The sequence below is a fragment of the Sebastes fasciatus genome, chromosome 4 (genome assembly GCF_043250625.1).
Source record: "Sebastes fasciatus isolate fSebFas1 chromosome 4, fSebFas1.pri, whole genome shotgun sequence".
Taxonomy (NCBI): Eukaryota; Metazoa; Chordata; class Actinopteri; order Perciformes; family Sebastidae; genus Sebastes; species Sebastes fasciatus.
The window spans coordinates 34,725,943-34,744,703 of NC_133798.1; the positions used below are offsets into that span (position 1 = coordinate 34,725,943).

At 38.5% G+C, this 18,761-nt stretch overlaps 1 protein-coding gene across 2 annotated transcripts in view; it reads right to left on the minus strand.

Moving 5' to 3' along the window:
- map1ab (microtubule-associated protein 1Ab) overlaps positions 1-18,761 on the minus strand; it is an 85,950-nt gene that overhangs the window by 18,187 nt on the left and 49,002 nt on the right. For both annotated transcript variants that reach the window (XM_074633833.1, XM_074633834.1), the window contains 2 exons: positions 1,274-1,356; positions 365-502 (listed from right to left, as the gene is read on the minus strand). In XM_074633833.1, the coding sequence (XP_074489934.1) occupies positions 365-502; positions 1,274-1,356 (221 nt within the window). The remainder of the gene's footprint in view (positions 1-364; positions 503-1,273; positions 1,357-18,761) is intronic.

Consider the following 18,761-nt stretch of genomic DNA (forward strand, 5'->3'; position numbering starts at 1 on the left):
ATTTGTAGTCACCTGTGTAGCTGGAAATATTTATAATATTTATAATAAAAATAAAATGTATTATTTTAAAAATAATATATAAATATTAATATTTTTTTTTATTTTTTTTTTTTCACCTGAAACTTGTGTTTATTTTGCACCAAAATTATTAATAAAATGAGAAAAAACTCAAAATAGGGTTTATCATGTGGTCATTTCATATAGACTATGTTTTTATTGAATAAGAATATCATAAGATATCGTGATATATATTGTTATAGAGACATGAAATGACCTACATCAGGTTGAAGATTTTGGCCATATCGCCCCGCCCTAATTTCATCAGATTGTTGCTAAGTGCTAGAGGACAGTAGATGTGACTCACCCCAGGATCAGCAAAGACACGTGAAAAGGTCTGGTAGGTGAAAACCCCAGTTTGGAGAAGAAGGCCACCGTGATCTGAGCTCTGTCCACTCAAGACCAGGAGCTTGTGTCCTGCTGAGTCTGTGACTAGAGACTGGATCTGGGACAGGAAGAGGAAGAGGGAGGGAGGGAGGGAGACGGAGGACGGTTAAAGGAGAGACAACATTTCCAAGATACAAGGAGAAATGTCTGCAGCACTTTAACTGTGTCAAGGTTAACAATGTTTGGCCATGAATTCTCTGCAAAAAAAAAACACAGAAAGATCTAAGAGACACAAATGTCACTAGTCTTTTTATTATTCTATGTCCTTAACAAATGTGAAGGAGGCGATTACCTGGGCCTCTAATCACAATACTACACAATACTGACTGACATGTGTCCTTAGAGACTACGGTCAAAAACTGTCAAGCAAAGTGAATGTCTGGTTCATTTATAAATTAGTTTTCTTTGATTAGATAGAACCTGATTTAAATCCTAGTTTTGCCTATTTTAGACTGTATTTTACTCTGGCAAATTTGTAAAAAAAATTAAAAATAGTAAATTCAACACATTCCCCAAAGCAAGCTGAACAATTATTTTTGTCTTTATTCTTATTATTTAGTATTTTTATTTATCGCAGATATACTGGTATTGATGTATAGACAGCACTGACATATTTATTTTTTTAAAGATATCAGTGCTTGGTCAAATATTTCTTAAGTCAACCGCAATACATTTGTCGATAAGAGTATTAAATACTTGACAAATCTCCCTTTAAGGTACATTTTGAACAGATGAAAATTATGTGATTAATTTGCAATTAATCAACATTAACTATAGACAATCACTCGATTAATCGTTATTAAATATTTTAATCGATTGACAAACCCACCTCTATTACAACGGTGTCTTCTGAAGGGTTGACAAGGACCACGGTCTCTAGGACATCACTTCTGTGGTGGAGAGTTCTTTGTCCTGAAGGAGAAGATTGGAAACATTATGTTAGTACAATAGCCTAAGATTAAGATTCAACTCTGTCAAGGCCTGGTGAAGGTTGGACGAGGTGAACGAGATGACGCTCAGCTGTCCTGGTTGAAGACATCCAGCTGGACGACATCCAGACCTCTTTGAGTGGAGGAGATTTGCTATGCTGCATTCTGCATCGTATGTGGGGCAGTCACTGTATAGAGAGAGGCAACCTACTCCTGCATCAACGCAAGAACAAAAGCTGGAATAGGAAATAGGTCACTGATGTCCGTTGGGTGAAGTTTGAAATATTTTAAAAAGCTATGAGAACAACACACACTAAGTTGAGACCAATATTTGCCCTTGATATTAGGTATATAAAAATGTAGGCAATTTAAATATCATGCTTCTCAGGACACAGATAGGAACATATGCACTTTGTAATTTATCCCTGATTGAAAAGGGTTCTGATTTTTAAATTGCAAGCCAGAAATATTAACGACTTGGTGATTAAAAACACTAATGCACGGAAATCCGCACACAAAAACAAAGAAAATATCACAAAATGCACTTCATTGTTGAGCACATTTCCATACATCCTCATGCATATTCAACATAATTATGCATCAGCACTTAATTCCACTCAGGGGTGATGTTAAGCTTTTAATTCCCCTTTGTTTCAGCACAGATGCAAGATCTAATATTAGAGCGGTCTAATAATAGTGTGACTCCACCATCCACCGGGATCTTCAATGCGTCCCCTGAGTTTGCGGTGCTTCGCCATCTCTTTTAGGATCTGGGCTGTCAACATGTGTTTTTCCATGAAAAACCTGTGATGTAAATCATTCTCAGCCTCAGATACTGCGGTGTTAGAGACATTATCAATAGTTCAGATGCATGAGAGTTTGAATGAAATTGATAAGAAAAGTAATTTCGTACATTAAAGAAACAACTCAGCTCCGATATCAAGAAGGTAATCAGTGCAGTACTTTAAAGTCTAGACCATGTGTGAGTCAGAAGCACTCAATAAAGTAGCTGTTATATTACTGATGATAATCACAGCCGTATTATCTGCTTTCAGCTCATGATTGTATTTTATGCTTTCTTATTCTTCAGAGAACTAAATGGTATTAACATTATAACAGTGATGAAAAACATGAGCTGAATTCAGTCGTTTTATATTCAACCACAATTTCCTCTTATCTAGCAAATAGCGGTCCGTGACTTTTTTATATGAACAAATGTCAGAAAGGAGGTTTTTTTTCTCCTCTCTAAATTCAGATCATGAAAACTTTTACTCTGCTCTTCTGGTGGCTCTTTTTATGGAAACTAACCTTTAGCAAAAGTTGCATTTCACATTCCCAGCAACAACAACAGTGTTATCTATATATTCATCTTGAGCTGGTTATTATTATTCTATTGTAACAGTCTTTTCTCAGGTCTCCCCATATAAGCTCTGAGACAACTACAGCCTGTTTATTACATGGCAGGGTTTATTTCACAACAATGACCGCTGTACATTATCCCTTACATAAAATGCAGCTGACTTTTAACAAAAGACTACAGTCATGCTGAATGCTACTTTCTCCACATAAATCTTTAAGAACAGTTTATCTGATGTCCGTCTACCCGAGGTTCGTGTTGTCAACACAAAAAAATGGAAAAGTTGCTTCACATATGGAAGGGATAAGGTACAGCTAGCGGGTCATTGTTGTGAAATAACCCCAGAAGGGGCGATGCGGTGGACCCCTTGCATCGTCCTGTGTGGGTTTATTTCACAACAATGACCCGCTAGCTGTACATTATCACGCTTACTGCACGGCTACTTCCTTAAGAAATCAATAATTTGACACAAAAATGGTCTTCGAGAGTCCAACATCAGAACTGCGTCCATACCAACGGTCTGATATACACAGCGATGGTCTGCTATAAAGAAATAACAGACTGTAGAACGCCGTAATTGACCAATTAGAATTGAGTATTCAACAAAGCCGTGTAAAAAAAGTACACGAAATAACCTGTCCGACGATCTCACACATTGTCCAAATCAGACATTGTCGGTTTAATCTAATTGAATCTTTATTTTGGGACCATTTGCTTGTATTCTTTACTCTATCTATTCTGTTTTTATTTAATTTTTGTTTGTAATTTAACTTTATTTTATTCTTTTTAAAATCATATGCAAATTGCAAATTTGTGGGACTAATAAAGGATATTCTTATCTCTCTTTTATCATACTGTTATGCATTTTTTATACTGCCTTGTGTTCCTATAATATCTTATAGCAATTTGAATAAGGCTGTCCTCGACCAAAGAAATTCATAGTCGACTAACACTCAATATGATTTTGGCGACTAATCTATTAGTTGATTTAATCGACAGATCTGTGAAACTGAGTTTCTCGACAAAGAATCACACAAAAGCACCTCTTTAAATCCTGTGTTTACCAGAGATGTGCTCACAAGTTTCTTGGAAATAAGTCATTAAGCATGAAAAGCTTTCTTAATCTTATCTTAATCGACTAAGATTCACTATTGATTAATTTTTTTGCTTTAACTTTGTAGTTAATTTCTAAATATCTGCAGTTCTTCTTTCATCTTATCCTGTTTAAAATCTTCAATGCGACCTGTGAAGCACTTTGAATTGCTGCTGCGTACGACAGGTGCTACAGTATATAAATAAAATCACCTTGGCTTGTGGGGATGAGCAGCAGTAACCACGGTTGAACAGACAATAAGTAGAATGACACAATAAATCAGAAACAGAAGGTCAAAGATAACGGTACCGCCACAGTAAAAAACACGTTGTTCCAAAGATGTTAAAAACAAAGACATGAACTCTGCAGACAAAAAGTCAAGCACAATAAAAGTAGAAATCCCATCACTTCATAACATTCAGAGAGCATCACTGGAGCAAACGAGAGGATGTGGCTCCCTCTGTTGATGTTACCATAGCAACACACTGATGGCCATATGTTTTTTTTCCTCCTGCAGACACACTGCAGTTACCTTCACTAATGTGACACAGAAAACAATGATATTTTTACTCAGCTGACCGCTGCATGGAGCGAGTGAGGAGAGGAGATTGAAGGATTTTGTCGATGGACGGAGAGCGATGATACCCGTGTCACTGATCAAATAAACATGCTGGTGTTGCAGTCAGGAGGAGTTCTAACACTTCAGCAGAACTGCCCACAGACGCGTCCGCTTTCACAGCACGATGACTAAGCTCAGCTGCGAGGGTGAGTGATGATTTGCAAGTTTTTTTGCTTTGATACTTCTAACGCCGACCAGAGCAACACACAACAGCTGAGGCAACCTCGTCGATGCAGACACCGGAGACGCCAGCGTCAAGGTATGAGTTTGTAAATCCACTTTCAGAAGAATGAAGCCCGGAGAGACGGAGTGTCCCTTTGACCTCCTGATGTGCTTTCCTCAGGTGAAACGGAGGAGAAGAGGCTGCATTAGCTGCCGTTGATGGCTGCCTGTTCGCTGACACTGCAGACTGGTACAACGTGATACTACAACAACAAAGACACTCTAAGTCGCTCTGAAAATCGCTGCCGTTTCCCCCCTCGGGGGGGTCAGACAGCATCAACAGAGCAGAGCGTCTGAGAGGACTGTCACTGCTCAGATCAGGTTCATTTCACCCCCGAACACAGCTAATGGACGGGAATCTGTGGAGGTGACATTGGTGCACAAAGACTTTAAAAGGTCCTGTAAGACTCAGATTTCAGGATTTTGTTTTCAAATGGCGTATAAACCAGAATAAGGCCACTGACAGTATTTTATTTATCAATTATGCTATTTTTGTGAAATAATTAACTAATTAGCTGGTCGCCAGACAATTAATCAGCAACCATTATGATAATCAATTAATCTTTTAAAGCTGAAGTAGGCGAGATTGGAGCAAATATGATTAAAAAAAAATATTTTTATAATACGGTCGCTATATGGTGACAGTAGTACATGAAACAGGTAACCTGAAAAAAATCATGTACCTCTGTGTCCTCCGGTGCTCCTAATGGCATCTGCAAGATTTCAAAGACCGGAGGAAAACAAGCAGTCAGAGCTGATCTGAGGTCTGCTGTCCAGCTGCTGTCTATGAGAGCCGGCCGTCAATCACTCGCGAACTCCGATCAAACGGTCAAACTAGGCAGCGCTGATCAAATATGAATCAATATTATGTTACATTAATGCCTATTTCTCTCCTCAGATGTTCTCAGAATCATCTTGTAGTGCACGGTTTAGCTGTAAGAATAGAAAGTTTGTGACGCCACCGCCATTGTGAAATCTGGTGAAGGAACGCCAAATTCTGGTCACATGACCGGAGCACAGCCAATAGGAACGCTCTCTCAATGAAATGACCTGTGATTGGTCAAAGTCTCCCGTCACGGGCTAGATTTTCTAAAGCCTGAAAACAGAGCCATGAGGAGGAGCAGAAGTCTAGTTATCTCTCAGAACATTTGAATTACAATATGCTGAAAGGTTATTATGGGATTTTTGCTCAATGATGCCAAATATATACTGCCTACTGCCACGTTAATATTTAATTGAATTATGTTTAATGTGAAATGGCTCTACGGAGTATTACAGACTGTTTTGGTTCACTTTTCATCGCTCTCCTCAACTTTGTTTCTGCAAAAAAAGCTCTGATAAACACGACGTGTCCACCACCAAACGACAGACTGGCACAATTAAGAGACTAGCTCGTGAACATAGTTCATACATTTAGCAGATAAAGAGCCAAATATGTTTCTCAAGAGTTGTTGGAGACCAAGAACAGAATTAAAAGGAGAGAAATTATTGGACTGACTTACATTCATCAGGTGGACACAAACACGACTCCATAATAAATAAAATAATAATGCTGCTGAATGTGTAACACGTTCGCCATAACAACAAGTCAATGTTGTGTTTACTGCTTTAAGTATGATTTTAGCATTAATATTATAATTTATATGTTAAGTAATAGGAGTTATTATTCATTTGTGTCAAACTGCAGCCTGATTTTAACACATACCGACACAACATATTTCTCAGGATATTTGTTACAGTAAGTAACACAAATACAGGCTGTAATAAAAACACACACCCACATCTGACAACGACCCAACTTTTTATTTAACAGTAAATAACTCTGTCGTCTTTGCCCAAAAGTGATATCTAGTTATCTCTCAGAACACTTGAATTACTATATAATGAGAGTGTACTATGGAATTTTTGCCCAATGATGCCAAAAATATACCTACTGAAGCTTTAAAGTTGAAAAAAGGTAAAAAAATATCTTTGCTTCTAAGCTGATACTGATGGTACAGGGTTCTCACCCCAACAGAAGTGACATTTAATCTTAGCATTTAATTAGTTTGTGCGACATGAGCTACATCCTCCTTGGACGTGTGTCTGTTTTGACCTGCGCTTCTAATAAAGACCTTCTTATTATCGCTGCTGCAGAGACAGACGGGTGTTTCTAATAGAATATCAGACAGTCTGTTGAGAATAGTCTGTACTGAGAGACAACAGCACGTGTAAACTGAGAAGTCAACAGAGGATTTTAGGTCATCGCTCCTATTGAGGAGAAATTAAATGTAAACATTTTTATTTTATGACTTTTGGCCAAAGACGACAGAGTTATATACTATTAAAAAAAAGTTGTGTCATTGTCAGATGTGGGTGTGTTGTTTTATCACAGTCTGTATTTGTGTTACTTACTATAACAAATATCCTAAGAAATATGTTGTGTCGGTATGTGTTAAAATCAGGCTGCAGTTTGACACAAATGAATAATAACAACAAAAAAATTACATGACTTTAAAATCTAGGACGATATCTAGTCTCATGTCTTGATCTAGATCAATAATATATTGATAGAATATTGATCTAAATCTCTAGTCTCATATATAGATCAATACTATATTGATATATTGCCGAGCCCTAGTGGGTGATATATTCTAAAGAGCCTGCATGTGACATAGGAAGGGGAGCCAAATCTGACATGGCTTGTTGAATCACATGTTTTCTGATCTAGACAGCCAACAAAAAACTGACTGAGTGAGTTGTCTTATTTCACAGTTTGTGGGTCGGTAGGAACTCCAGATATCCAAAAATGTATGAGCACAAGCACTGAAAAAGTGAGCTTTTCATGATATGTCCCCTTTAAAAAATTCAAACCTAAAGTTATTGGGTTTTTTTTAAGTGAAAGGTCGCAAGAAAATGATCTTCAAAAAGAAAAAAAAAGATAAAATCAACAAAAGGCTCTAACATATCATGTATAACTACTTTATTCAACATCACCACACTATTTAAAAAAAGGATATCTACATTTTAATAACCATCTTTGCGTGGCAATGACGGATGTCACATTTACATAAAAGCTTTGGTTTCTTACAAAACATGATAAATGTGCTCGGCCTGAAGAAAGACGTCAAACGGAGAAGACTGATGTTTTTTTCGATGACTTGAGTCAAGGTGGGAATCGACTTATCTCTGCAGTGCGTCAGACACGCCTTGATTAAACACATCTCCACCTCCTACGGTCCACACAACACCACGTCAGCCTTTTTCTGCCTGTATCCTCACGGCTCGCACAAATTAAAACCATTGTATTCACCTTTTTTTTTAAGAAAAATAAAGCTCCTTAAAACTATTAACAATACTAGTTCGAGGCATATTTCAATAAGCTTTACTGCAGCAGAACAGTGCAGATAACACAGTCAAAGCCACAGTTGAGTAACACAAAGAAAACCGTGTGATATTCATGACAAACATCCATCATCATGCCAGTCTTTTAACCCTATAAATTGTATTAAATAACGAGGCTTTTACTGGAAATTACAACTCAATAATGTGCGTCAGCCTATAGGTGCCTCATTGCACCCACGGAGATACAAACAGTTTGAAGCTAAAGCCTCCTCAGGCAGGCCGGCATCTGTTCCTCAGCTTAAATGTGTTTGTTTAAACAGTCCTTTTGAAGAGTGCGATGTTCAGCCAAGTTGCCCTCATCTATTCATCCCCGTGGCTTTCCTTCACTGGCATCCCAGACAGAGACGGAGCATCATCCTTTCACACAAAGTGACTTTAAGCCAAAAGGCATTTGGAGAATCATATGAAAATGTTCACACTGACTGATAATTTCTAACTTGCACCATTTTTAAAATACTTCTCATCTCTGGCTCCCTGCTTTCTTTGTCAGCTGAAGCAATCTCACACTAAGTACTCTTAAATTCTTCTTATCATATCTTCTCTAGCTCAGTAATATGCTGGTGATTTTCCACATCAAAGCTGTGCATCTCATTAGCATGTCATTGTGACACATTTCTGCAGTTCACCGAGTCCACAACTAAAAAAACTCCTCCTGCAACTAGACTCGTGTTGTCGAGTGTCAAAGCTTTGAATCCGGTGCTTCTTTGTTTTAAAAAGCATCCGGCCCAGAGAGCTAAAAATAGAAAACTTCTTCCCTAATTAAGGAATAAATGTAAGAGTTTAACAATTCATCTACTAAACCTTTTTCAGGGTTTAGCCAGTTTGGATAGCAATTACAGCCTAATCAATGATGCAATGTTGATAGCTCCTTCCCTGGGCGCTTCACAGCAGCCCACTGCTCCTACGGATGGGTTAAATGCAGAGGTCACATTTCATGTACGTACCTGTATGTATATGACAAATGTAATAAAGTTCAAAGCTTATCAGATAATGATATATTGGTCGATATTGTATTCAAAATTTTACATAAAGACAAAATAAACCAAATTGTTTGATGAGCATCCCTTAAATTTGGTTATTAAAGAATTTTGACGAGGTTATGTACTGAGCGGGACATTTTACAGTTGTAAAACAAACTGTGTGTTATCTAGAGGATATTTGATGACTAAATTGCCTCAAACATATAATGTTGTCCTTTCTGTAGAGATGTTCCGATACCATACAGATTTCGATACCTGAACTTGCGGTATCAGCTGATACCGAGTACCAATCCGATACCAGCGTGATCAAAATATATCACGCACCGGGAGCAGGGAGTCCCGTCACGGTGTGGCAAGGTCCGGGCGGGGAGCGTTGTAAAGCTGCGGCCGCAAGCCACCTTTGCCCCGAGTCTTTCCAAGCCGACCTAGAGCCGGTCGCGGCGCACCGCCTCGTATGCGGGACTCCCCAGCCTGTAGTGTCACTCACACCCTCCAGCTGGCTTTTGGAACAGAGAGGTACTCGTATCGGTACTCGGTATCGGCGAGTACCCAAATGTAAGCACTTGTACTTGTACTCGGTCTGAAAAGAAGTGGTATTGGTGCATCCTTAAAAAGTATATAATAATAATAATAATTATTATTATTATAATTAGCAAGTGGGATATTAACTGATGTGTTTTATATCGTAGAACAAAACGTTAAAATCTCTTCAGCTTGTGTTAACCACTGACCTTATTTCAGTCATCTAACTAAAGACCCGTTGACTTCCAGACGAGGGAACAGGAAGTGCTAAAATGCTAACTCATTCCTGTTTTTCAGGACTCATTCCTGCACCACTCTACGTCACCAGCCTGACTTTTAATGTGTCATGTTCATTTATAGATTTTAGATCTCTATTTATGATGCACGACATGCCGTGATCATGTCGTAACCACAACTTGACCCGTTTCTTTGGCCTGATAAAAAAATATATATTTATAAATTCAGTCCAAAGAAACACTGAGTAATGTTTAATCCAGCCGGGACATCTGTGTGAACTAAATCACACATCTGCATGATTTTCTTGATAAAAATAACTCGTGGCAGAGTAGACGCTGGATGTCACGGTGCCCCGCTTCTGTCGGTTGACTTAAGGATCTCAGAGGGTGAACTCTTCACTCCCTCTCGGTCTTCGCTCATAACAGCGAGGCCCAGAGGAAGGAAGGTCATTTGTCAGACAGAGCTCAGTGCTTCTGCTCATTCCGGCTCTTCCTCAGCTGACCTGCTTGATATAAATATCCACGTCTGAACTCCCAAAACGAGAACGCTCTGTTTTAAAGGCGACCAAAACGGAGCACTGATCGACCGAGGCCCAGCCACTGCACTGCTCCAGATAGCATGTTCCACATTCACAGTGGCAAGTGGGATGGTGAGAGGGTTCAAGGAATTCGAAGACAACATGTAAAACATTCAGAGCAGTAGCTGCTTCTCGGGAGACGGACTCTAACACAGTTTAGTATGCAGATGAGGTAATATTCTGCTAAAATTCAGTTAAGGAAGTTGTAATAATATTTAAAGTGGAGAACAAACTTTAAACTCAGCAGAAGATCAGTGTTTCACGGCTTAGTGTCAGAAAGATGCCACAATGCATCATAAAGTACTGGAAATGGTTCAGTACCAGGGACAGCTCCTCTTTCAAATGTAAAAGTCATAATTCTGATGCAATATCAGACAGACAGCCAACATCCTGGTCTAAATATAGAACCAATGAGCCTGATGATGGATGGTGTTATGCTATGAAAGCCACTCACGTCAGCACACACACACACACACAAACAAGGTCAAAGCATTTAATGTTGTTATAATGCTAATTTCCAGCCTACAGTGCAAAGCAGAGGTTACAGCTAAGATGATTAGTTCATTAGTGAAAAACGGGGGTTGGTATACTTTGCTTAGCCAGACGTTTCCTCCAAGGCAACACATCGGTATTATCTCGGGATATAAGACATAAAGCCCAATTTATCAAAATGGCCTCAACTGCTGGCAACAGATGCATCACTATGACATGAAAGAATGATGACCCACCTTCCTGTGGTTCAAAGAAATAGCCTAATATAAGATATACTGTATATATGGGCTGTGAAAAAATGATGTTTACTTTCAAAAGAAACAGTCCTTTTTGAGAAATATTGGAGCAACTTAAGGCAATATTTGGTAAATATGTCATATTAATGACGGCAGAAAAAAGCCACACTTGAATTTGAGATATTGTATATAACCTTGTGTTTGTTTTATTAAGTATATACACTATGTAAACCCCGACAGAGCGATGCCGCGGACTCTCATCGCCCTCAAGGGGTTTATTTCACAACAATGACCCGCTAGTTGTACATTATCCCGCTTATTACACGGCTACTTACTTAAGAAATCAATAATTTGACACAGAAATGGTCCGCCAGAGTCCGACATCAGAACTGCGGCCATAGTAACGGTCTGTTATACATAGCAACGGTTTGCTATAAAGAAATAACAGACCGTAGAACGCCGTGATTGACCAATCAGAATCGAGTATTTAACACAACCGTGTAATCAATTTTCATTTATTTGTGGTCATACCTCTTTTCTTTTTTTCGTTAAATATTATAATTTTTATTCATTTGTTTTAATATAGTTTATGAACTCAATGTAGTTACTACTTGTATCATCCTTATTATTATTTTTAATAATATATTTTCAGGTTGGGAGGGAGAAGAGGTGAACATGAGAGGACTTTGACTAGTGGGGAGATATTAAAAATATTTTTTCAAACTTTGAGACACTGTTACAATCTTGTTTATTGATACTTTCAATAAAGATAATGTGGAAAAAAAACCTCATCAATGGAGTTTGATAATCGAATATTAATTAAATGCAAAGATTGTTTTTTTTTAAATTTATTTGCCAATTTGGCCTCAAATAACTTTGACATTATTTTTTATAGAATAAAACCAATTAATTAATCGACAAATAAAATGTATTCTTGACCTAAGGGAACAATTTATATTAAAAAAAATATATCTAAACTGAATGACGATCATCAGACACCGCTAACTCGACAAGGACAACCAGGAGCGTCGCTGTGGGGCCTCCCTTACGTGGCTGAGCTGTCGTGACATCTAGCGAGAGTGTTCATGTCTCGATAGATTTGGCGCTTACCAGAAAACATTTCACACCTTAAGATCTCTGCTGGTTCACTCTAAAGACAAGACAACCGATTAAGGGAAGAGTGGAGTAACACATAACAACACTGTGTCAGTGAGGAGTCAGAGGACGGCCAAAGAAAGATCCAGGAGGACGTTCACATCCTACGTCAAAGACAGGTTTATCTAGCAGGACCTTGACTTGTGTCATGTAATGACTCCTGACACGCCTGCTGCACTTACTGATCGAGACCACCAGATGCGAGAGCTCTGAAAGCTGGCAAGTGAACCTTTGAGCTTTGATTATTTATCTATGTACTGTATATCTATAAATTCACTGAAATTAAAATGAAAGTGATTCTTATTTGCAGCCCTATCGCTGTAACTCTGGCCTTGTTTTCTGTTAAATGAATTTAAGTAATGAGCCGAACTGATGCCTCCGGCTTCATCTTCATATACACGTCAGACCAACAGAGGTTGATGGAGGCTGACATCAAAAAGTTATTACCCTGGTCTTAATCTCATTTGCCTAATGTGAGCTCATTCCTTTCCCCTCAGACTGAGAACTATTGTCTGAGCTTAGCGATAACGTGGTGTGTGAAGTGGGTTGGAAAATTAAAGAAGCCGGTACAGACCCGACCGTCTCCGTGCTCATCTTCACCCACCAGTACGGCCGTACATCAAAACTACATTGGTTTTGTGTCTAAAAGCATCAAGTCAGTGCTGAGTCATCGCTGAAGTCCGCAGTGCAGACCGATGAAATGCATCCAGACACTTTAAAATATGACACATTTTTCACTCGTCTGAACAGTTATGATATTAGAATATATGGAAAGTATACTGATTAATTACTGTCAGGTATTTAATTGTTTGTCTTATCTAACCAAACACTCAAAATCATGCCATGTTTGCTACCTGTTGTTTGCTATAATTAAACACGTAATTGCATACATTAATTATGATTACCTCAGCCCCTATAATCAACCCTCGACAGCCAAAATGATTAAATCCACCACAGGTAACCCTCCAGGACACAAACTTGCACCTTGAACCAAGATCATGGTCATTACTTCACAACAGCAACAGGAAGCCAGAGTCTTAGTTCCTGATGCTAATCCTGGTCCTGTGATTTGGCAGCGCTGAATGTTTGGCTGTTGATAAGCCACCTAAAGCCTTTTTACCAGCTACAGTTAGCTATAGTGTCTCTAGGAAAAGAGAAAAAAAAACATTTATGCAGTATTCATTGTCACATTTTGGGCACCCTGGACTTCTAACCCTCAAAAGACACAAATACACCACACTGTCAACCATCATACCACATTTGAAGTTCCTAAGTTAAATAGTGTCCGAGTTCTGCTCCGGAATGAAAGTGTGACACGCGAACGGACGGACGGACATGAGGAGCGCTATACACCCCCGACTACGTTGTTGCGGGGGTATAATTATGACAGGAGCAGAAGCGGAAGTCAGGCAGCTTGAAACTCCATATGGGGTGGAGGTCGGGTTCCTGGGTGAAACCAACGGCATGTAGTTGTCTTTGTGTTCACACGCGTTAAGTTTCGCTTTCACTTTTGAAACGTTTTTTTTTTTAAGCCAAAACATGATGTTTTACCCTAAACTTGTGTGATTTTGTTGCCTAAACCTAAAAAAGCCTTTTTGTTTGTGTTCAAAACGTCGCGTTTCATGCAGTTTTACGTGTTAGAACGTGTTAATTTTAAGTTTTGCTTCCACTTTTACAACGTAGTAGGCGTAGTAGGTCCCTAATGACCCATATCTATGGTGCTTATAGCGACCGATAACACCTATCTAATGGCCTGATAACTGCAGTGGAAATTCCCTCCAGGCATCCCTGAGATATCGCATTCAAGAGAATGGGACGGGCAGACAACCCAAAAAAACAATGCCTCCTTCAGTCATATAGTCTGCTTTAGGTACACCTGCATTTGTTTTTTAAAAGTGTTAGCACTTTCTGATTCTCTGATACTGTTTAATAACTTCCATTCTACATGTACGTAACTGTATGTTTTAAGAAGTTCTTCTTGGCTCTGGGGATAACTAATGCTCATTTATCTACAAACAGAGTGGGATATGTACAGTATGTGTAAGAGATACTCAACACAACAAATTCCACTTAACTTTGATATGCGATGCAGTAAAGTGGTGTTTTGTTGAGTCAGGAGTACAATGTTGGTTTAATGAGAAACTACATATCAAAGCCTCTGCAAATCGTTCAAATATACCCACAGGGATCAGTTAAAGTGTATTTTATCTATAAAAAAAAAAAACTTCGGTCCCTCTTGTCTGGCATTAAATATGTACACAGAGTTTTCTCAAAACTAATCTTCCTACTGAATTCTCACCACGGCAAACTGCTGCTGATAAATTGTCTATTGTCAATGTACTCGGCCAGTATGGTCGTAAATGGCTTGCTTGGGGCTTACTGTAAGTCAAACAGCGAGCCATGACGCTGCAGTAAATTGCACCTTAGAAACAAGCACTTTGAAAGAAGGACACATTTGAAAACATCCAACAAAAACGTGATAAATGTAAACCTGTTTAACTGTGTTATTTCTGCCACTGTAAAGGATTTCTCCAAATTAGTGATTAAGCTCTTCTTTTAGACATTGATTAAATCCTTTAACTAAAGCAACAGGTGTGCTCACCAGCAATTCACTTTAAAAAAAGGGGCTAGTTTTAAGTCATGTTTATCAGTAATTGTGAAATTTAAAATCAAAAAGCTGCAATAAGACACAAAAAAGCACGTACAAATGTATATACAGTATGATCATGGTACAATAGAGATGTTGTAATAATCAATTTACATGTTCGCTTATTAACATTAAATGCCATAAAACGATTATGATAAAATATAATTTAAAGGGACTGTATGTACGTTTTTACTCATATAAACGTGACCTAAACAATTAGACCTTCTGCAACTTTCTGGGTTTCCTCTATCAGCCTATAAACTGCTTTTAATGTGAAGAATGCGGGACGTTTTTTTCTGGGAAAATCCAAAGGATTTGTCGTCATGCACGCTCGCTAGTGTCTTTACTCTCTTTAGCTCCGCTACAGGGCTAACAGTGTGCAACGATAGCTAACATTCGGTTAGAAATGGAGTCCGCCAACGCCAACAAACGACCAGCCCCCACCACAACTCAGACTCCAACACAAACTCTTCGATTCATGGAGGGACCTCCGGGAATCAAAACGGACCCCGAGCTGGCAAAAACCCTATTGGACAGGTAAGCTAACATTACTAACACATGCAAGTGAAATATATAGTGATGTTGTGGTTTTAGCTGTCAATCAGGTTCAGTCTTGTGTGTGTCGCCTCACAGTTTTGACCGATGCTCGCTCGTTTTTACGTAGTGCGAGCACGAGGAAGATGACGCTGACTGTCACTGACTGATCGGCCACCAAGTGTCGCTATTAAAAAGCAATTTCTGATTCTTACATCTCGTCCCTTTAATTCACAACAAAGCAAAAACGATCTGGTTGAAAACTTGAAATTAGGTTCTTAAATAGCTCCAACTCATTATCAGCATGTGAGTCGTTACCACATGAATAAGGAGATGAGAGGAAAGAATATTAGATTGCAAAGTACTTTCCTAACTTCTCACGTCTTTTCAGGAGAACTTTTCACCTGATTTAACACGGGGCTGAAGTATTAGCCGACTATCATCGTGTCTGACACATTAAAAGAGAGAAATCAATAGGAGGGAGAAGAGGTAGAAGATAGAGGGCGAGGACGTGTCGATGAAAGAGTCGGAGCTCTTTGATACTTCGGTTTGTAAGTATTTCCGGGCAGACTAGAGCTAGTTCAACTTCTGTAATAGCAGCCATCCCAATCTCCTCCTGTTCGTCCGCTCCTTGAAGGGCCTCTTTGCAAGTCTATCATTCAGTCTTTGTTGGTGCAGACTGCCATGGTGACGCCCTACAGCTCTCACATCCACACACTCACACTGACACACACACACACATTCATGTGAATGAATAATGTCTGATAACAATAGTTTTAGACTGAAGTTGCAGATATTTATTACTCATAAATGTGAACATTTTCTAGAGCAGATATTTTGGCTGGTATTGACAATATATATCATAAAACTGCTATTATATGCCCGGACTTTAATTGGCTTCAATGACAGAACTCAACCGGCGTATATTTGGGAAAGGTGTTTATATGGGACAGGCCTTCGCACAAAACTGATCTAGAAAGTTAACAACGCTTGTTTTACAGCACCCAGTATATCGACCAGCACCTCTCTTTATCCTCTTAAGAACCACCTACCCGACGAGCCTATTTGGCAAACCGAAAATGTGTGAAAACTAATCAGAAAAAGGTGGGGACACTTTTATTTTGTAGCCAGCAAGGTAACAAAAAAAAGCATACCCAAAAACAATATTGTTTAATGTCAGTTTAAATTTGGTCTTTGTTTGACGGACGAGTTTAGCAGATAGTTAGCAATGGACTTCACATGACAATATTCACAACATGGATTAAAGGAATTTACGGACTAAAGGAATATATATAATCAAGAAATGGACACATATTCAGACTTTATGACCGCTTCAAAAGGTAGGGAATTTTATGGAAATTGTGGTATTAAAGGTTTGTGAAATGTAACCTTCATGAAATGTAATCTTTAATAAATGTTATCTTTATTAAACGTAATCTTTATGAAATGGGATCTTGTAGTTTTGTAATCTTTAAGAAATAGTTGTTGGAAACTGTCGTCACTTTTTTTTCGTCTCCCTTCTTTACCATGCCGGTAAATCTGAATTAATTATACTTTGGTGCTCGTGGTTTCCGTAAAATGAACTGAACGGTTGAGTTGTGGAGAATCTAACCGATGGAACGATGTGTAGCATGTTTATATTGACAGAGGTTACTCGGCGACTAATTGAGACCTGCGTTTATTTGTCGGAACATGAAGCCACACCTGGCGAGTAAAAGGGGCTCGGTGTCGAATTGAAGTACGGAAATGATAAAGATTTGTTTGAAGTCATTTAAAAAACATTGTCACCATTACATAACTCCTCTACCAGAGAGAACTGAACCGACTGTTTATCTTTCAACTATAAAATGTCCCACTCAGTACGTATCACGATCACGATTCTTTAGCAATCAAATTTAAGGATTTCTTACCCAAAAAAACAATGTTTACTGAAAAAATGAATACTGACTGATCTGTTGTAATTAGACTCAATGAAACTCTAAAATATCAATCTCAATATTGGCCTCTAAAACTAAGTATTAGTCAGGCTGTTCTACTTCTATGCCCAAAATGTCAATTACTAAGAGAGGACATTACTATGCCTTTGAAATGACATTTATATCATCACAGAACACAAAAACTCTCCAACAATCATTCAATGTTAGATCAAAATATGGATTACAGTAGAAATTAAACACATTCCTGAACAATTATATGACCTAAAAAATAGTCTGTTTAGCAATAGCATGTTTAAAAGTTTATGAAGCCGTGGCCCAGATAGAACAACATTACTGTAAGACTACTGTAGGGGATATATTGACTTATACTGCATTAATAATGAAGGATCAATGATAGTGTGATAGCCTAGTTGGCACACACACAACCAGCTTTAGATTAATACTTTCAAATTGTAATTGCAGTAATGCTAAATTTATTTGAAGCACTCCAATAAACCCAAAGACCTTCATAATGAACTTTACAGGAGCAGAAGAAGATATAATGAGAGCGACAGTGAGAGAAACAAACAGACCGACGGGCCGACTGACCACCCTGAGAGTGAGGAGAAGCATGAAAATGCAGCGAGAGCTGCTGCTAGAAAAGGGCAGCAGGAGGATATTGGCAAAGTGACATCGTCTCTTAGAGTCCGGTCCACAGCGTGCCAACCATGACATCACTGCTACCCCCTGTACTCCCCCCCTGCCACCGTCTAAAGACCTAAAGAGGCGTTGAAAGCAGTCTAAATTCAAACCACACACACACACACACACACACACACACACACACACACACATTAAAATACAGTACATGCTGCCAAAACATCACACTAAAATGTGTCAGACCATCTTTTTCAGGCCACCTCAAACATTTCCCCCCCCGCTGTCCAGCAGTATAAATACCCACAGTAATGAGCCTTTGTGTTCAGGCTGTATCTAGAACAAGAAGTCACATTCACACACGTCTGCGTTATTTGTCCTGAATGAGCTCGTGTGGCAGTGTGTAATGTTGCTGCCATAAATTATGGACCTCATAAAGAGAGACTTTTATTTTGAAGGGTACATGTTATCACCTCTTTTCTTACATTTCCTAAAGAGTTGTTAATGTGTTTCATAGGAACAAATACGTTCTTATAGAATTAATACAGTTTGATATTAAAGGGAATAATCTGTGTTTTAATAGGAAGTTTAGCAACACTTATTTTTTTTAACTTCATTTTATTTTTGGTGCTTCGTCCGTTGTGTTTTTGTTAAATATGTGATGTTGAGTTACTTTAAACAAGTGTAAAGTGAATTATATTTTTATAACTTGAGCAAAAGTTGTATTGATTTTCATGCATAAATCTGTTAATTAAAAGTT